The sequence below is a fragment of the Sabethes cyaneus genome, chromosome 2 (assembly GCF_943734655.1).
Source record: "Sabethes cyaneus chromosome 2, idSabCyanKW18_F2, whole genome shotgun sequence".
Lineage (NCBI taxonomy): Eukaryota > Metazoa > Arthropoda > Insecta > Diptera > Culicidae > Sabethes > Sabethes cyaneus.
This window is the reverse complement of record NC_071354.1, coordinates 222,417,019-222,438,352: the sequence shown is the minus strand read 5'-3', so window position 1 is coordinate 222,438,352 and position 21,334 is coordinate 222,417,019. Positions and strand designations below refer to the sequence as shown.

Here is a 21,334-nt window from a genome sequence, read left to right as displayed (position 1 = left end):
ATTGGAGACTACAAACAAACAAACACCAATAAAGGATGTAATTAATCAAATCTATTTTAATTTCAGTGATTTCCGCTGCCAGTCAGTGCGCACTGGCCACAAGTCAATTGGTGGCTTGCGCTCGGGTCGTGGCACCCACCATCCAGAGTCCAGCTTGTCGTGAGCAACTGGAAGCAGCTGCACGGGAGGTCGCCAAGGCGGTAGCCCACTTGGTAGAGGTATGCAATGAAGCAACCGACAATCAGCAACTTCGTGGTGATTTGATGGCGGCTGCCAAAGATGTTTCCAAGACCCTGGCCGAACTGCTGGAACACATCAAGTTGAGCTCCCGCGAAAAGGCTCGTCGAGTAGACGAAAACCCCGTCGAAGAAGTTCTGGTCGCAACGGACATCTTGGTCTCGTCCACCGACCCGCAGGAAATGATCCGCCAAGCTCAACAGTTGGGAAAAGCAACTGCCCAACTGATTCAAAGTATCAAGGGAGAAGCTGAACGACAGGACGATTCCAACATGCAGCGCAAGCTGCTGGAAGCAGCAAAGCAACTGGCGGACGCAACAGCTCGAATGGTCGAAGCTGCTCGACTCTGCGCAGGAAACCCTCACGACTCCGGTCACCAGGAATCACTGCGAGTGGCAGCCGAAGAGCTCCGGGTAATCACAACAACCACGGCCAATACCCCGGCGATCAAGCGTAGGTTGATTAACCGTTTGGAGCAATGCTCGAAGCAAGCAGCGTCCGCGGCCACACAATGCATTACGGCCGCTCAAAACGCCTTGATTCACAGCAACGACGTTCAAACAAAGGAAATCCTGTTGCAGGACTGTCAGTCCGTTGCGGATCAAATTCCACGCTTGGTGGCTGGCGTAAAGAACACCCTTTCGCGACCAGATGACCCGAACGCTCAACTTGGTTTGATCGATGCTGCCGAAATGTTCTTGGAACCCGGAGCACAGGTGGCCCAATCGGCTAGGGATCTTCAACCGACCGTCATGGATCAGGCGGCTTCACAGCAGCTTTCTCGCTGCGCACTGAACTTGAGCCACGCAATCCACGACCTTCGTTCGGCTGCTCATCGCGCTCGGGAAGCTTGCGGAGGAAACGAGTTGGATGCTGCACTAGAAGCCGTGCGCAACTTTAGGAACGTTTTGAACGATACCCGTCGAGCTGGTCAGGAAGGTAACCTACGTCCGTTGCCGGGTGAGACTGCGGACAGCTGCTTCAAGCAGTTGGCAGCCGCTAGCAACAGTGTCGATTCCACACTGTACCAGCTGATGTCGGCTGTTCAACAAGGTAATCGAACGTACGCTGGGGTGGCTGGAAGAGACACCGCATTGGCATTGGGCGAGTACACGAAGAGTGTTCGAGGAGTTGTGGCGACCACAAAAAATCCCGTGGTAGTTGATTGTGCTGATGAGGTGATTTTGGATTCGATTCGGGTGATTGAAGAGGCGCAGAAAACTTTGCTGAATCTAGGTAATCAGGATCAGCTGGTGCAGGCGATCAAGCGTACGAAGAGCTCGTTGGGAAGAACTATCGATTGTTTCCCCGGTGTGAAGGATATTAATGATGCTTACGAGAATATGGCGGATTTGCGTGCAATTCTGGACACGGGAGAGTATCCTCCGTCGAGCCGTGCCTTCGGGCAGTTGCAGACGGAGCTGAAGAGTGCAGCGGAGAAGTTGAACTCGGCTGGTGGACAGGTGGCGCATTCTTATGACAGTTCGATCAAACTGGCTAACACCAGCCAGCAGTTCTATCACTCCTACAAGGAGTTGATGACCGTTACACTGGAAATGGCCGGACAGACGCCTGAAGATCGTGCTCGTGAGGAAATTGTTAATTCGCTGCGAGGAGTGTCCAACCAATCGATTAGTTTGCTGGGAACGGCTAAGTTTGTTGCGGGAGATCCGGACAGACCAAATGCGAAGAATGAGTTGTCTTCAGCAGCACGAATGGTTACGGAAAGCATTAATCGTTTGGTGGATGTGTGTACTCAAGCCGCTCCGGGCCAGAAGGAATGTGACAGCGCCATTCGAAGTATCGAATCGTTGAGACCATTGCTAGAGTCGGCTCAGGAACCGTTGACTGATCAGGGTTACTTTGATTGTTTGGATACGGTCATGGAAAAATCCCGAACCCTTGGAGACGGTATGACTGGAATTGCCAACAATGCCAAGTTGTCAAAGCACGCGGAGTTTGGACATTCGGTCGACTCGGTTTCGGATTCGATTCGTGGTTTGATAGAATCTGCCGGACAGGCTGCCTATTTGGTTGGTATTTCCAACCCAACAAGCGTCGGTGGTCGACCCGGATTGGTGGATCAGACTCAGTTCGCTCGCGCGTCTCAGGCGATTCGTCAGAGCTGTGAAGTTCTTCGCGGGCCTGCCTCATCTCAGCAGCAAGTCCTGTCGGCAGCCACAATCATCGCCAAGCACACGTCGGCTTTGTGCAATGCTTGCCGTAACGCAAGTTCTACCACAACCAATCCCGTTGCGAAACGCCACTTCGTTCAGGCCGCCAAGGAGGTTGCCAATTCTACCGCCGATTTGGTTCGTGAAATTAAGGCTTTGGATAAAGATTACAGTCCGGTTTCCAGAGCACGTTGCTCTTCCGCAACGGAACCCCTCTTGGAAGCAGTTTCGTCTTTGTGTCAGTTTGCGAACTCCGCTGAGTTCATCTCTATTCCGGCAAGGATTTCTGCTGAAGGCAGAAAAGCACAGGAACCGATTCTACAGGCCGGTCGCGGAATTTTGGATGGTGCTGTTGATATGGTGAAAACGGCAAAGGTGCTAGCCATGACTCCAACGGACCCTCCGGTTTGGCAACAGTTGGCCATTCATAGCCGAAATGTTTCGGAAAGTATTAAGAAGTTGGCTTCCAGTATTCGTGAAAAGGCACCTGGTCAGTTGCAATGTGAGCAGGTTCTTGAAGTACTAAAAGCCTGTTCTCGGGATTTGAACTCTGCGGCCCTCGCCGTCGGCGTTGATGGTCTCCCTCAGCGAAAGGAGAATAATCTACAGGGATTCACCAATCAATCACTGAATGCTGCGTCGGAGTTGATCGATCGTCTGGAACCGGTTAAGTCATCGGCTAAGAAGAATGCTGAAAGTTTGGGCCATGCTGTCAACCAGATTGCCAAACATATTGTGCCTCTGACTAACGGAGTTATTGGAGCCTGTTCCCATGTAGTACACTCCGGTCAGCAGACGGTGCTGATCGATCAGGTCAAATCAATTGTCGAATGTTGCTCACAGCTGGTGCAAGTTGCTAAGAACGCAGGAGGAAATCCTCGTGCCTCCCATCTGCACCCGGAACTGGACGAAGCCGTTGAATCGACCCGTGAAGCCATTCAGGAACTTAACGCAACGGTTGAGCGTTTGTCTACCGAGAACGGTGTTGTGACTGGACTTATGGAACAAATTTCCCGCTCAATGTCACGTATTACCGATAAGCGTCAGTCCTTCTTGGGGGCTTCCATTAACGACACATACGTCGATTATCAGACCCGCATGGTTCAGTCCGCTAAGGAGATTGCTCGCTTTGCAAACGAAATCAACGCTAAAGCAGCCGTCGATCCTTCCAAGCTGGCTCAGTTGTCCGTCGAGATGACTCATCACTACACACAACTGGCTCAAGACTCGATTGGTGCGTCTGCTTTGACCACTTCTCCGGACGTCGCCATCCGTATTCGTAACACCGTTCAGGACTTGGGTCGCTCGGTCAACGTGCTCATCCAGTCGACAGCCGGAATCCGTAAAGATGACAGCTCCGGATTGGTCGAGATTTCGCGTGGCGCACGGGACGTTTCGGAAAAGGTTTCCCAAGTGTTGGCTGCCCTGCAGGCTGGTTCTCGCGGAACACAGGCTTGCATCAATGCTTCCAGCACGGTTTCGGCCATCATCAGCGATTTGGATACGACCATTATGTTCGCCACAGCCGGGACACTGCATTCGGAGGATAGCGAGAAGTTCTCCGACCATCGGGAGCACATTTTGAAAACGGCCAAAGCACTGGTTGAGGATACCAAGATTCTGGTGGCCGGAGCTGCCGGAACTCAGGACCAGCTGGCTGCTGCTGCGCAGAATGCTGTTACTACTATTTGTAAGTATCCTATGCACTTCTGAGGATTGGTCCAGAAACCTCCAATAAGAGTGCAATAAAACTCAAATTCTTACTTTGTTACTTTTTTGCAGTACAACTGGCGGAAGCAGTAAAGCATGGCGCCGCTTCGCTCGGCTCGAACCAGCCCGACTCGCAAGTGATGGTGATGAACGCGGTGAAAGATGTCGCTGCAGCACTCGGTGAGCTAATAAACGCTACTAAGCTTGCATCCGGTAAACCCATTAACGACCCGGCTATGAATGATTTGAAAGATAGCGCTAAGGTATGTTGTTTTTTGTACTTGTTTTATGTCCCTTGCTCTACTATTCTGCTATGTTCCTACTACAACTCAACTCTGCGTACTTCCTTTTACTACTCGATCCAAGCATAAAACCCTCTCCAGCAAAACAGTTTTTAATCTTTTCTTGAATCTGTCACTTAACCCACTGTAATGAAATCATATTTACTCCGACTCGTTGTTGAGTACTGACAGCTCCGATGTTGTGATTAATCCGATTCCGTGTTTAATACTTGGTGGCCTAAATCGTAGAGAGCTCTCTCCCGGTTCATAACTGCAAGTACTAGTGTCCCAAAATTTACTCGGCTTTTGTTGATCCACAATTAAAAATAAACAATAACAAACCAAAAAGTTACTTTAACTACAATAGTTTAGAATAACAAGCAAACAAAACAAAACAAAAACAGCTAACGCTTTCCTGCTTGGTACTGCATTAATTGGCTCTAGACATTATTTGCTGAAGTACTAGAACAATGTAGAAGAACAATGACAGTGAGTGATAACGGCTTCCCTCTCACGCACACACACACGGCACGGGTTACGTCACAAGACCAAACCAAGATTCAAGATTGTGATTAAACACAGGCCACAGGCTAATTTATAATTTCACCTTGGAATCGAGATCGAGACACGAAAAACAGTTAATCGATAATTTACCGCACACTATCGCCTACCGCCATTTAGGAGCTCTGCGTATTGTTATTCGTCTTTTTACAGTTTCGCCCATCTGATTCTGCTCGTTGATCGTTGGATGTTTCTTAGATACTCGGTGTGTTATTTCGCGTCAGTCTTCAACAGTAGATCGTTTTAGAATACATTTAAGCAAATTTATCACAACATTAGACACAAAAGAATGCAGTCGTTCGAATGTTTTGTTATGAACTGCGCGACCTCTTCCGATTCAACACAGTTGTTGCAGCAGATGACAATCAAAGAACATCTAACTAAGGTAACCTGTTGCATGTTCCTCTCCAGTGCTGGAAAATCTGAGAATTTGCACGATATAACAATTAACATGTTACTTATAAGACCAAAAAATATAAGACCGTAGAAGAAGAAAAATTCCACGGATAGCTTAGATTGTCATTTAAAATTTTTTGTTGACAGAGGTTGTGAAGAAAATTTTATACTGAAATGTGAAACAGATTAAATACACCAGATCAATAAGAACAAATCAGGTTTATGTGCATTGTCTCCAAAAGCAAATAATTTGCTCGTCATGTTGATTATGACATTTGAACCATTTTTAGTTTGCACGTCGTGCGAGGTTCAAACTAAAAAGTGGTCAAACGAACTTGGGTCCATGGTACCTTGATTTGAATTTGGCAGAATGATTTGGTTTACAATAAATTTTATAATAGAAAAGGGCGGCAAGAGCCCCAGTGCATTCTAGTACGCCTCAGTCTGAACACGTCAGTGATTTTGGATAAACGAAAGGCAACAAGGTGGAATAAAATACCCTCGTTAGAAGTTCTTTGAAAGCTAAATGAAATCGAAATGTCATCTGTACTTGTTTCTGCATCCTTTTCCATTGGCATACATAATTCCTGAACGATGGCTACTTTGATGAGGAACTGTTTGACGATGTCACGGAGTAGAATAGAAGCCAAAAACAGCCGTTTTCAGCAAGCTACTTGTTCTCGGAACAACATTAATCCTAGGTTTTCGAGTAGATAAGCATGCAGCAGAGCATTGGGTAATAATTGGCTAGTTAGTTGTTGCGCAGTGCGGTTTGCATGTTCAATTTGCTTGCGCGCGGGTCGTCGATGCGATTTTTTTTCCGGGGGTGTGTTGAATGGAAAATACAGAGAGGGTGGTGAATGAAATCGGAGCATCAAAATTGCGCCAGTGCATGCTGTACAAAAAAAAAAACAAATATAGTCCGCTGAATTTGAAGCACAATTATGCACAATTGTATCTTTATTATGCTAACAAAATTTGTACCTATATATAATCGTATAGATCTAACCGCATCCCAATGTTGAAGTAGTCAAGCTCGTCCCATAGTGCAATTGTTCGAACCATGATAGAGAGAGTATACCGGGTACTAACCGATGATGCCTATAGCATTGCCTGCGTATAATGCCAACAGAAAAGGGGTCCAAAATGTTTCCGCAAACTTTGCTTAACTTACATTAGATTGTTTCGATCAAGTTACGATCAACTCACGGCGCGGTATCTTTTTTTCCTAACCGGTGGAATGCTTCATGGGTGCGTTGGAACTTTCTTTTCCTCCCATTCCCATCGTTCAAAGCTTAGTCCGTATTTCCGACGGTTTTGTTACCGCCACTCTTGTAATTTTTCCTTATTCTTTCACAGATGATTAGTGCGCTTTGCCTCTCCCAGGTATCCGAGTACCGCGAGAGAAGGCAATTTACATCCACTTCATCCACTAGTAGCGTTCTTAGAAAATCGTAGAAGAAAAGCCATTTTTGGACCATCGTCTGTTGACTCGTGTGTGCGTGTTTCTTTGTATATGCGTTTTGACTCCTGCTCTCTTTTTTCCACATAAAACGAACTCATATGCAAATGATCAGTCCCCGTTCCTACGAAAGCTTAGTTAGTCGATGGAAATTTTTGGACGAAAACAAAAAACAAAGAAAATTATTTCCGTGTTTCTATATTCAGACGGCGTTACAGGATGCACTGGCGTATAAGGCAGGCACTGCCTGGTGGCTGTCCGATCAGGAAGAGGAATTTTTACGGGTCCTCGCCACGGCACCGACACTGTTCGACGGAGTTTTCTAGCCTAAACACAAAATTTTTACCCTCTAAGCATCTTAGTGCCATATCTACGCGAAAACTTTGTACTTTCTTTTATTTCGCGAAAAACGAAAACGAACCTTCACTCGTATTATTACACTCTAGCTTTATAGTAGCATCTGACAGCTTCAAACTATATTTGATGTTTTACGTATATATTTTACCAACATTTCTTATTTTAAATATTCCATTAAATGTTTAGCGTCCCAGTATAGTAGTACTTAAAGTGTTTTTTTCAAATCCCAGTATTGTAATCCAACACATTAGACGAGTTGCTTATCAATAAAAAACAAACAAACAAAAAATCCGCATTGGAAGCTTACTGTATCACGCGTTTTGTTACACACCCTTGCACCACCGCCACCGGCCTCGTACCTAAGTGTTTGATGAGCTCATAATTTTTGTGCCCTTACCCCTCGCCTTGAAATACTGTTTAACACTGTTGACCCCCCGCCCCTGCCCCAATTGCCCGCCCTTCCAACTAGAACTGCGAAGTACGAATCGCGAATCGCAATTTGTGTAGACCCGTGGTTTAGCTAAAGATAAACGGCGAACGTGTAGGTAAACTATTGATTAATTGTTTTTTTTGTGTGTGTCCGTATATATCTGTTTCTGTTATTTTGGAAGTAGACCTTTGAAGGAGTCGTGATCGGAAGGAGTACCACCAAATCAATTTGTAGTTTAAAATGACGGAAAAATTATCTGTCGAAAACTATTTTCAGTTCGTACTCTACGTTATCTATTATTACAGAAATTTTATTTGAAGATTTTGGCAGCGATGTCCGCTGATTCTCTTATGATTGATGCTCGCTGACAGTTTTAATAAATTAACATTTTTATTGTTACATCCAAGGATGGTTCGATCACTTTGACTCAATTTTGATTCATTTGACAGTACCGTCTCAACCGAGCAAAATTTGTTGAAATGAAGTATTGAACATTGGTAGAACTAGTTATTATTTACAATTTTGCTGAACAAAATTTTGCTGTATCTTTTGTAGTTACGGTTCTAGAATACTAGTACCTCTTTAGTAACTAAATGAACGTTCATTTAGTGACTAAAGAGTTACTAGCATTGTAGCGCTGTAACTATAAAAGATACAGCAAAACGTCATTCAGCGAAATTATTGATAATAACCAGTTTTACAAATGTCTCATACATCACTTTGTCAAATTTGGCTCGGCTGAGGCGGTACTCTCTAATGAATCAAAATTTAGTTAAAGTGATCGAACAATCCCTGGTACATCAATGCTATTTTTTCTTTAGCACTGTAAATCTGAACTTTCTTGAGTTGAGTGAGCACAGAGTAGAACACATTAGTTGCTGTTCTAAGCATTTTCACAAAAATCCAATAATTTCTGAACAACGAACGCAGCACTCTTTGGTGGGTATTTTTAAGCCCACTTGGTAAATAATAAGAAATGAAAACAAAAGTAAAACCACAATCTCCAATAAGTTTCATCCTGCTATAATTTAGATTATCATAAGGCACAAAAAAAATTAAATTTATAAACATAGCGCTTCTTGTAAATAGAGTAAATTCACCACCATTCACACCAATCTTGCATTGCTTTTGACTGATGAGAAGGAGCAGGAGTGTTAATTTTTATTCCCGCTTCGATGAAAATAAGCGAAAGATGGACATTCGTGAAATTCCCCTCCAAACCATCACTCTCGTCACATTTTGAAATGGATGAATGACTAACTTATTTTTGTGAATATCAATTCGAATAATCGAGTCCGAAAATTAACTAACATTTCGGGTTCAGCTTAAACGTTACTAAATTTTTCGTCGTCTACGCAATGAGAATGATAAAGAGCTTTCACTGAACGAACCTTTCGTTCCCATGCGCTTTCCATGTGGGGAGCCAACGGTGGGTTTATGTGCCACTCGTTGTCTACCTTAACGAAGGTTCCAGTCACAGTTTTATCAATTTCGAAAAACTGATCAAACCTAGAGTCGTTTCTGTATTAGTTTCCCAGCAAAGATTTCCCTTAATTTGTCGGTCAATATAGCTGAAATAATCCTTTTCATCGACCATTTTTGTTCTGATAGATGCAGAAAACTGGTGCCTTCAAATCGCCCGCTGTGCGGACTTAAATATGGCCCATTTAAGTAGTTACATGTTGGTAATACCTGCGTGGATCTGCTCCTATCTCAAACATAATTGTTATTGAATCGATCCAAATGAAATCCAAACAGAGATTGTGTGCTTCTGTGCCAGCGATTTCATGAGCCGCTCTTCAATGATTGTAGCAGTTGACTCTTTTCCGGAGACACTTTACCGAGTTTCTGACTTCAGCTGTGTAATTTTTACTATCGGTGCAACCTGACATCCCTTACTAATACATACTAGATTCTTGTTTCAGAATCAGTAAAGATTCACAGTAAAGAGGATTCTTTTACCGAGTTATGGGTATCTTGGGGATGTCCCCAAATGTAGCATTTCGCAACTTTCACTTGCGAAAGACTTGACACTTCGTCAATCAAGCGCCGCCTTAATGTGAGATCTTTAATCAACGAGTTATCCCATTATATGCCTGATCTCTGCACTCTTTGTATGAGAATTCGGATGTGAATACCGCAGTTCGCTTCGATACCGAGAGGATCGAAGAAGCTCATCACAACCCACAGTGGATCCTCTCCATACAAAAGCTGGACAAAAATAAAAAAGTTGTCCAAAGATGCTGAAAATGCCACCTAAGGGTAATTTGGGTCGCTGAATCTGATTTTTGCATCTAAAATGTTCTAAAATTACCATATGAACGTCTAGGGTTGATTAAAATATTATAAATACTGTAAATCATATACTTTATTTTTCTGCAAATACCTTTTATGTATTCTTAGTGTTTTGCAACAAACTGAACTACTAAAATTAAAATAAATTGGGCAAGCTCATGTTTCCAATACATAACTGTGTTTCAATTTGAAGTATTATTTCATATTCACGTATGTTTTAAAACAGATTAAAACTGTTTTTTTGGCAATAGTGTTTCTTGATATCCTTGAAATTTTGAAGCAATTTGAAAGATATTAATGGATAACAAAAGTAATGACCTACTATGGAAGCGACATATGAATCAGAGAAAGATTTCGTTCGATTTCAGATATTTAAGATGATAAAGAAATAATAAAGAATCAGGCATGGCACAATCATTTTGATTCAATCACATTCATTTGACAGTACCGTCTCAATCAAGCAGAATCTGAAAAAATTATGTATGTGGCATTTGTAGAGCTAGTTATTATTCTCAAATTTGCTGAATAAAGCTAGGCTCTATCTTTTGTATTTAAAGTACTATATGGTTGCTACCCCGTTGGTAACCAAATGAGCGTTCACTTGACTTGGAGCAGCATTGTAGCACAGTGAATACAAAAGATACAACCCTGCTTTATTCAGCAAAATTGTAGATAATAACTAGCTCTTCAAATGCGACTTACACAACTTTTTCAAATTTTGCTTAATTGGGACGGTACTGTCAAATGAATATGAATTGAGTCAAAGTTATCGTGCCAACCCTGTTCAGAATTCATCAAATTTGAGACCTTGGCGCAGAACGGCGCAAGATGCCACTATGAATTTTGAAAACTACACAAAATTTCCTGTAAAATGAAACATGAGCGGTCGATGCACTAGTATGCACTCCTAAGTAGATGGCGTCCTACAGACCGAAACGATGTTTAAAAATCAAATAATAACGTGTATTTCATATTGTAACTTTTATAACAATGATGTTTTGTGAAATCTAAAAATTCCGTTGGATTTCCAAGAAAATTTCCTATCAAAACACATTTTTGCATGGACTGGTGTTCAATATTTTAAACTAACTAAAACGAATTGAATATCACAGGGTGTAAAGTTTTCGCAATGCGAATTTCAACAAATTTCACTGACTTTGGTATCTTCAAAAAATTCTACAAGCTTTAGTTTTTACTCGATTTACTTAAAAATTTGGCATATATATATTCAATGATAGTACATTTAAGAAAAAATATGAAAACAATAAAAATCGAAAATCTATTTTGGCATTTTTGTCCGGCTCGGCCCCTCTGTGCAACCTGGAGCCCTTCTTGTTTGCTAGCAACAGCCTGGTTGAAGATCTGCGGCTGGAGGTCTATCCGGAGCCACGGTAAAAACACCAAAATGTCCTCGCCAAAACGCCCCGTAGTGCCTAGTATTTGCTCGGCCGCTCTGGTCTTTTCCACTGAAAAATTCTTCATTGCATCTTGGCAGTCTTGCCCGATTTATGAGAGGCACTTGCTTGCTTTCCTGAATGCCAATTTCGTGTTTCAAAGTTTACCTCATTAGCACGATAAAGCCCGATCTGTCTGACCCAAATGAGCATCTCGCAGCCTGCATCCATCACAGTCGTCCCAGTGCTGCAGTTCTTCCAAAAGAGGGATCTTCCTGCCTGCAGACTCAGACAAGTACTTATCATCTGAGGACGTTATATTGTCTGGAGAGTTTCCTTCTTCGAGTAGCTTCGTTCAACTTCTAAGGAGCATATTTCACTCACTCGTAACTTTTTTTTATCAAAATGTTCGTGGATTGCCAACCAAGCGATTTTGGTCAATTCATCAAGTTAGGTGTGAAATGGCATTAACTAAATAAAACAATTAATTTTCTGTAGCAAGATATTCCATTATATGAGAGTTGTAAACTGTGATACATATAATTAATTGTTTCATTTATTTAATGCCACTAGACATGTAATTTGATGAATGTTCCTTTTGACATTTTTTCTCAGCTTTCCGATGGTGGTCTTGAAATTAAAATCGGTTGAGGAAATCATGGCGAAAACGGCGGTTTTTTGATAAACTCTAACATGGCAGCCAAATCCAAGATGGCCGTCGATTTTTTTTCACTTCGTTTGTAAACCCTATCTCTCCTCTTTACAAAACCGTGTCAGTTTGTTTCATAGCAAATTTTGGAAATATCAGAAAAATTATATGAAAACTGTGAACCTTGCTTCAAACAACTGGTTGTTTTATCCGGTTAATGTCATTACACACCTAATTTCATGAATGTTTCTTGTAGCATTTTTTTTCAGCTTTCCAATAGTGGTCTTAAAATGAAAATCGGTTGATGGGCTCATGGCAAAAACGGCGATTTTTTGATAAAATCCAATATGGCGATCAAATCCAAGATGGCAGCCAAATTTTTTTTAATCTATTTGAAAGCCATGTTCTTCTTCTTTACAGAACCGGGCCATTTGTTAGTTGTTTCAGGGCAAATTTATGAAATATCACATGATATAGATCTCAAGATTTGCTCAAAATTCAACTTTTTTTCAACCTGTTAGGCCCCTTGGCGACCGAGGGGTCCACTATTTCGAGGTATCAAAAGTGAAATTCTTATTTTTGAACCATTTTCAACCAATTAAGCGCAAAAGTTCCAATATTTGAAGACCTCGTGTCAGTAGTGGCCCTGTTTCAGCGAGAATTACTCATATTTGATAAGAGTGAAGGTAACTGGTCACACAATGAGTGAAGGAGTTATCACCCTTCCTCCTTATTGCAAAGGGTATCTGATCAGTATTAAAGATCACATTAGTTCCATCGAGGGATCGAGGCTTTTTACTAGGACCTCCGCCTTTCTGACTTCACACTATTATTTAGCGATTATAATCAATCCGGCTGCGCACAGTGGGACGGCTTCAAAAATAGGCGGACATCAGCTTTTGCGTAGAAACTGCTAAGTTTTCTGCATTTGTGTCCTCACAAAAGTTTCTTGATTTTCGAAGTACTTTTCTGTTATATCAAAAAAAAAATTGCATTAAGGGGGTGGGTCAATAAATAATCAATTTAACTTTTTTAATGAAAGCTAAAAATAAACAAAGCCGAAGAAAAAGTTATACAAAATGTTATTAGAGGAGTCTTCGTCGAAGAAAGAAAACTTCTATCCCTTAAGGGAAAGAAGTTATAGTGCTGCAAACTAATGCATCCCCATAATACCAGTTTTTTTTTGGTTATTTTCATTTCTACGCAGTTTTGTTGTTCCGCGAATTTTAACATACTATGAAAATACGAGCGAAATGAAAATACGCGAAGTTTAACATACTATGAAATTAGTAATTTCATTCACAGTTTTCTCAACTGTTCCACCGTGATCCACTGTAACATACATATGAAATGAAACACACTACATTGCAGTACGTAAAGTGGCGGAGATTGGCTGCGCATACCTGCGCCCTTTTAAAATAAAGCCCCTTCAAAATTGATTCAAAATTAGACAAAAGCTGGAATAGCTCGAAAATCAAGAAGGGTAGAGCTACACTTCTTTCAGCAAAAAGGTGTATTTTCATAGTATGTTAAACTTCGCGGAACAACAAAACTGCGTAGAAATGAAAATAACCAAAAAAAAATTGGAAAATCTGGTATTAAGGGGATACATTAGTTTGTAGCACTATAACTTCTTTCCCTTAAGACATAAAAGTTTTCTTTCTTCGACAAAAACTCTTTAAATAACATTTTGTATAACTTTTTCTTGGGCTTTGTTTATTTTTAGCTTTAAATAAAAAAGTTAAATTGATTATTTATTGACCCACCCCGTTATTGCAATTTTTTGTTGTATAACAGAAAAGTACTTCGAAAATCAAGAAACTTTTGTGAAGACACAAATGCAGAAAACTTAGTAGTTTGTACGGAAAAGCTGATGTCCGCCTATTTTTGAGGCCGTCCCACTGTGTAGCGTTCGATGTTTTACTGGAAATGGATTGTTTATTGGGGTATCTTAGTAGAATATCTGAAAAGTTAAGAAGCTATTGTTCGCCTAGTGGCAATGTTGTCAGAATCTACGTCCCGTATCGTGGAAAAAAAATCGATCATCGATCATGTTGAAACTAAGAGAAATGTGGAAAATTATCGTGGTACTACTTTGGCACTTTGTGCCTGCACGGAGGTGTTGTAAATCATAGTCCACGACGCACTTTTCATGTGTAGTACGCTATACTTGTTCATTGGTCAGCATGGATCCTTTCTTAGAAGATCAGTTGCCGCTAATTTAACGCAAATTGTTTCATTCTGTTAAAACAACATGGAATAAATTCTTTTAATAGTTGGTATAAATTTGAGTTATTTTGAATAAATCCCATCTACCTGCGAAGCTATTTTGATTTTCAGCTTGTATAGAATATTGGAATAGATCATGTTACAATTTCAGAAACGGTGAAAGGTACCTATGAAATAGTACTTTATGTAGAATTTCATTCCAAACTCATTTTATCTTCATACCATGAAAATATTGTTAATTCTGCAAAAGTAAACGTAACTTAGAATAGAAAAAAAAATCCAATGACGGCGTAACAAATTTTAAAATCAAATAATGGCCCTTTCCAAGTTCCACAAGATTTTCTTTACACATTGATTCCGGTTTGGTTTTCGCTTCCGATCAACTCCTGCTCTTGCTCAACCATTTACCAATCAAAAATTTTCACTAATATATTTTTTTTCTTCTACCTTTTCCCCCGTTTTACACACTTTTCAACCCACCCATGGAATAGGTCATGGTGATGAACGTCACCTCGTTGCTGAAAACTGTTAAAGCCGTCGAAGACGAACACACGCGGGGCACCCGCGCAATGGAAGCTACCGTCGATGCCATTTCGCAGGAGATCCGCTCGATGCAGTACGCGCCGGACATGCACCGGGCCAGCATGCAGCAGCTGTCCCGGTCGGAAGATTTGATCATGGTGACGAAGCACGTCACGGCTGCGACGGCCAAGGCCGTATCGGCCGGTGCTTCCAACCTGCAGGCCGACATAGCCGCTGCCGCCAATCTGGGCCGGAAAACCATCTCCGACATGCTGACGGTGTGCAAATCGGTCGCTTGGTCCTGTGCCGAAACGCAGGAGCTTCGCCAGCGAACGCTGGATGCTGGCTCCGCGGTGGCCATCGCCTACCGGGATCTGCTGGAGGGAGTCCTGAACCACTGCAGCGCAGACGAACGAATGCAGCTCTCACGACGCGTGGCAAAGTGCGTTACGGATCTGGTTGGCATGGCACAGCTGCTGAAGGGTTCGGATTGGGTGGATCCTGACGACCCGACCGTGATTGCCGAGAATGAGCTGCTCGGTGCGGCTGCCTCGATCGAAGCTGCCGCCAAAAAGTTGGCTAGCTTGCGACCACGCCGGCAGACGGAAGTTAAGGTGAGTTTCGTTTTCCACTACGTTAACGTTACATTTAATCATAAGAAAGTGATAGTGAAACACAAAATAGAACTGGTGGTTGGGTACGATGTAAATTGTTATCAAGTTCACTTTTCCCCCTTCTTGGACTATTCTGTATCTTTCCTGGTGGAGGGTGATTCCGGTAAGATATGTTTGATATTCTTGGTTGTTAAATTTGCTTATTATCACCCAGGAATCAAACATATTATTACCGTGATCATCATTGATCTTCGTAAAGTGCAAGTGTAAATAACCGATGGTAAAATTTTCGAAATCGTTTTATACATGTTCAATTAACAAATGTTTGAGTAAAAAAACTTATTTTTAAAGTTTTCTTGTTTTGGTTTCGGATTTTGGTTTCAAGTAGAACATTTTGTTGATTATAAAATCATATGTTTTCTCAAATGGAAAGCTCAGTTTGAGTCAAACACCTTTTGGGCCATTTTTTATAATTTGATTAGTACTTCTTGTTTAAGTAATAAATATTAAACATCCAAACTAATCCTTCATTTTTTACCTCCACTCCACTCCACATTAGGAAGCTGATGAAAGTCTCAACTTTGATGAAATGATTTTGGAAGCGGCGAAGGGAATTATGGCTGCTTCGTCAGCGCTGGTTCGGGCAGCCAATGCTGCCCAACGAGAGCTGGTCGATCAAGGTAAAGTGGCTCGTCGCCCGCTGACTTCGTCTGACGATGGCCAATGGTCGGAAGGACTGATTTCTGCTGCCCGATTGGTTGCTGCCGCAACGCACAGCTTGGTGGAAGCTGCTCAGCATCTAGTACAGGGAACCGGCACCGAAGAGATGTTGATTTCAACCGCCAAACAAGTGGCCAGTTCCACAGCTCAGTTGTTGATTGCGTGCAAAGTGAAGTCTGATCCGAATTCGGAAACCGGAAGGAGGCTACAAGCTGCCGGTAATGCTGTTATCAAGTCAACCGACAAACTGGTACAAGCTGCTCAGCAAGCAATCGAAGGTGAAGAAGAGCACACATTGAAACTTAACCGGAATATGGTCGACGGAATGGCACAGGAAATCAATGCTCGATCGGAAATTTTGATGCGTGAACGACAGCTGGAAGAAGCGAAAAACAAACTGATTGCCATTCGTCATGCCAAGTATCGCCAGAAGCTGGCCGGTGGTTTCACCACCGACAGCAGCGACGAAGGTGGTATTCAACCACCGACGTTCACCGGTTATCAAACCGTTTCCCCAAAGCCGCACACTTTGCCCAAGCCTGGTACCTATTCTCCAAACACTGTTCAGGGATCACAAGCTTCAGCCACCGGAACGTTTCCACGACAGCAACAAAGCCAACAGCACCAATCCAGCACCGTAACGAACACCTCCACCTTCCAAAGATCCCCGCTCCTAACGGCCAACGCCGTCCCAAAGCCATACCAATCGGATGCAATCAAATCACCGACAGCACTGGTTTCACCATCGATTCTGAATCGATCGTACGAAACGACTCGGGTTGAGAACTCGAATCTAAACGCCAGCAAGTTCAACCGGGTACAGTTCGACGCAGCCGTACAAGATTTGCATAACAAGGTTCAACCGTTAAGCACTTTCCGGTCGTCACCCAGTCCACAACAGCAGCAAGCAAATTACGGAAAAGGTTCATCTATCACAACGATCACCACCAGCAATGGAACCGCAGCCCCACAAAACTATGAAGGATTTACGACGAGGTAAATTATTAACATATCATCTCATCATCACGTCACATCACGTAACTCAGCTAGTGCACTGAATAATCACGGTAAACAGGGTAAATTGGTACCAGCACACTGCGAATACACCAAATAAGTTGCTAACATTGCACATTGTTGATTGCATTCCTGGTTTTTAACAATAATGAATTAACGGCCAACAACGTGGAGATAAAACAGCTTTTATCTTCGATAATAAACTCTAGGCAGTGCTTGTAGCCAGGAACCAATATCGTGGAAATAAAACTGAATTTCTCCTTAATTCATTTGGAACATTTTTTTCGGAGTACCTACATACCCGATGCCAAATTTTCAAAATCTATTTTCTTCTATTTTCGATTAAGTAGAAAATACTTACTACGTTACTAGAAAGAACATTCTGTTAAACATAAATGTGGAGAGCTGCAATATTTTAGGAAAACTCTATTCAATTCATGTATCTATTTATGTATGCTGGAAAAACCATCGATTTAAGTACATCAAAGCTTAGCATAGCAGGCTGGTACTATATCCAGAAACCGTCTCAATCGAACTCTAAGCTGGACTATTTACGACTTATTTATGCAAGTTTTATCAAACGCAAGTCACCATTTTGCATAAATATTTTTTTGGTGCTAAAGAAGTTACAGAAGAGAAGCAGTTTAGGGTTCATGCAGCTTCGCCATTTTCTATCTTTCACTTGTACCCTTCTATTTATAAAGCTTCTGATTCTAAGTGGAATGTATGTATATAAATCTGTAAATCAACATCCTTCTCATGTACTAAATTCTGCATTACCAACAATTGGACCTTTCAATGTAGACAAGACTAGTTTTAAGAATGGTACTGGCTCGAGAACCGTAATGAAGCCTCAGGTCCAATGACAAATAATTAATTTCCGCTTGTCCTGACTTTAGGAAGGAAATTGGTGATGGAAAGAAGCAACCATATGAAGGAAAGAGAGAAATTACCGACACTCAAGCACGTATAAAAAGCAGTTTGCTTGCTCAATATCAATACACGCAAAACACGAAGTGCGGAATACAGAAAATCCCCCAAACCCAAAGGATGTCACAGTACCGGTACAAAATAGTGGTCTGTATGCCCATACAGAGTAAAAATCACATATGGAATAACATATGGAATGTTATACCGATTTAGCCTTGATTACTACAGTTTCCAGAATCTCATCACTGAAGAGGTGAGGATGATGTGCGATCGGTGTTATCGCCGTTTATACCGATCTGACCATGCGCTCCCATGATACTCCCATGCCAGCGCAGGATTGTTGATAAAGGAAGTTAATTCCTTTATCGTTGCAGAATATCTTTCTCTGTGAACGTTTTTGCTAGGAATGGGAAAACAGCAAACGGAGTAGTCCACTCGTTTTCTCTCGCTCTTATGCTTTCTACCGCCAAGGGCTGCTAATATGGAACCAGGGTAATTGTAACCGTTTTTGAATTTCGACTTCCACTTCCGTTCTGTACCGTGCAGGTGCTCTACACTGTCGCAGAGATTCGTACGATTCGTGTCGATGCCACCGTACCACACCCTCAAGGGAGATGATGTCGAAGGGACTCAAGAGTATTCCAAAAACAAGGTGTCGCCATTCTCATACATGTGATGTGTTAAAACGCTTTACTCACAATAGTTACGAGTTTACGACTCACGAGTAGGATCTTTAGCACGACCTACCATGAAATCAACGTGGCCGACAGATTTGTTAGTTAATGACCATAGCATAGACATCAGAATAGAATTTTTGACAGTATATATTCGACGGCGTAGATTAGCGTGGTGTCTCTATAGTTACACTATTACGCTTGTTATTGTAGATGGAGCAGGGGACTCCCTTTATTAACTCTTCCAATAGATTTTCTCCTAAAAATTCCGGAAATAACCCAGTACAGAGCTTTAACAAGCATTTCTCTACCATCCCTGTAGAACACACCCGGCAGTCAGACCTTACCGACAACAATCTCCTGCCGGATCTTGTGGTAGCCTGGGACTGGTACTCAGTCATCTCCTGCTGGCTTAGTTTTTTACGTATTCAAAAAAAGACTTCTGTGGCTGTACACAGAGGTAGTCCCCAATTACTACGGATCAAGTCTGTTCCTCGTCAGTCTTGTAGTTTGCGCAAAGTCCGCATCTGATATCGACTATTTCTACCTGATTTCATCTACCTGAATCGGTAAAAAGCTGATATGTGGCTACATGATGACAACATTTGATAGTGTGGTAGCAGGTTGTGTAGAATTACTGCATTACTTTTTGATTAGCTCCGTTTCAAGTGTTCGATTAAGTTGTACTTATGGTTTTACTATTGTAAAAATGTTCCCAATTAGGTACTACATAGTTGATGAAATCTTGTTGGGATTGAGTTTCCATACAGAGTATGGAGTTAATAGATAGCTCCTAAGAAGTTGTACTTAGGCACAATAGCTGCATAAAAGTAAATGCACTGAACTTTCTTGTTTTGAATTTTGAAAAGCGGCAAATGTTAGTTGAGGCCTTGCCGATTCTCTTTAAACGCTAAAGAGAAGGACAATATTCGGCAAGGAGCCCTATTTGTATTTTAGAAAGGAAGTGTCTAAATTGAAGAATGATTAATGAGATGAACTGAAAAATTTCGATATAGAATAAAAATATATCGGGTTGTGCAATGGTAGGTGGGGCTCGCGTCCACGTCCTTTCAGTTGGTACCCGAATGTTTTACTCACTAAACTACTGCTGCCCATTATATTAGGTAGGTAATACCTAATATTGTATTATTCTCCCAATTCTATCATCCCCGCATATGTACCACTTATTTCCCTTGTGACGATAAGATTTTTGTAGGATTGCTCTTTGTTTCTACCGTCGAAAAGATAACCCAGCCGATCAGTGGTCGAAATTTTCCAGTTCATCCAATTATCCAATTCAACCAATCCAATCATTCTTCGGATAAGACACTTCCTCGCTTTCCAAAATAGTTTATGTCATGGCCGCGTATAGTCATATACTAGTAAATAGGAAAACACCACACCCGGTGGTGTTTCAATCACGAGACTTTCCATGGGACAGTCGACAACGCACTGCTTTGTTACTATCGCACTGACCGAGTAGGCAACATTCTATCTTCTTGGCGGTAGTAACGAAGGGCAGGAGGGCCATGTGGCCACAAGGTCGTAAGTTCGAATCTTAGTAGAATCAAGCCATTCGATGTTAAGTGACTTTGGCAAGGGTTTATTCACAGACCCCTCCAAATTCTTCCTTTCTGCATTTACCAATAATAAAGCCTTTTAACATGGCAAGGTATAAGAGTGGTACTTGCGTGAAGTGCGAATGAAGCCTCTTGTCCAAGGGCAAATAATAGCTAGTCTCGGCAGTTTCTGGTTAGAGAGCATCGATTGGTTGAAATGTAGTAAAAAGTATATAAAAGTATAAAAAACACGGACACTTAAGCACGGATAATAAGCAATTCGCTCACTCTACAGCGATACTGCTAAAAGAACGAAGTGCGGAATACAACACTCGTAGTGATTATGTCCATACAAAAAAAAACAAAGAGCAGTCATACAAAAAGCATGGAAAGTTTGTGCTGCAAATAAAAGGGATGATGGAATTCGGGAGAGTCAAACACAATTATATATTAGGCTACCTAATATAACGCGCGGCAGTAGTTTAGTGAGTAAAACATTCGGGTACCAACCGAAAGAGCACAGGCACGAGCCCCACCTGCCATTGCACAACCCAATGTATTTTTGGTCTATATGGTCTATTGGTATATGGTATATACTTCTGCTTGGAAAACGGTGGCGCAGTTTTCTAGTAGAAGTGCTTCCCTTATCCGGAGATTCCGGAGCCCGTACAGGCTCTCATATTTGATCTAGCTACGAAGAAACAGGTGGTACTGGATGGAAGAACGAGCCTTCCATTGTTCCATAGTGCGATCTATATCAATCGCATTAAATGGAACATACATGTTTTGTCGTGCCAAAGCAAGTGGGAGAGAAGGAGGACTCGAGGACATCCATCAATCGCAATGAGGCAGTGGTTTCCCTGCTTGATAGCATTGCTTGAATCATGCTCATTGTCGTATAATCGGTTCTCTTATTAATTCATTGAAACAAAGGACATGTTATCAAAAGCGCCTGCAATATCAAGAAAACCACAAAGTATCGTCACTTGATATTTGATGATTTGATGATCAACTTGAGAAGCGTTGATATCTAATTGAGCCAACGGCTTTAGATGTGGTTTTACCTTTCTTATCTGCCAAAGTAAGTTCCAACATAAAGTTGGAACGAAAGACATTGATGAACTCG

At 41.9% G+C, this 21,334-nt stretch overlaps 1 protein-coding gene across 7 annotated transcripts in view; it reads left to right on the top strand.

The window, feature by feature from the left end:
- The window catches only part of LOC128738464 (talin-2), a 135,165-nt gene that overhangs the window by 108,146 nt on the left and 5,685 nt on the right, over nucleotides 1-21,334 (top strand). For all 7 annotated transcript variants that reach the window (XM_053833631.1, XM_053833628.1, XM_053833627.1 and 4 more), the window contains 4 exons: nucleotides 67-4,101; nucleotides 4,194-4,384; nucleotides 14,667-15,311; nucleotides 15,871-17,027. In XM_053833631.1, the coding sequence (XP_053689606.1) occupies nucleotides 67-4,101; nucleotides 4,194-4,384; nucleotides 14,667-15,311; nucleotides 15,871-17,027 (6,028 nt within the window). The remainder of the gene's footprint in view (nucleotides 1-66; nucleotides 4,102-4,193; nucleotides 4,385-14,666; nucleotides 15,312-15,870; nucleotides 17,028-21,334) is intronic.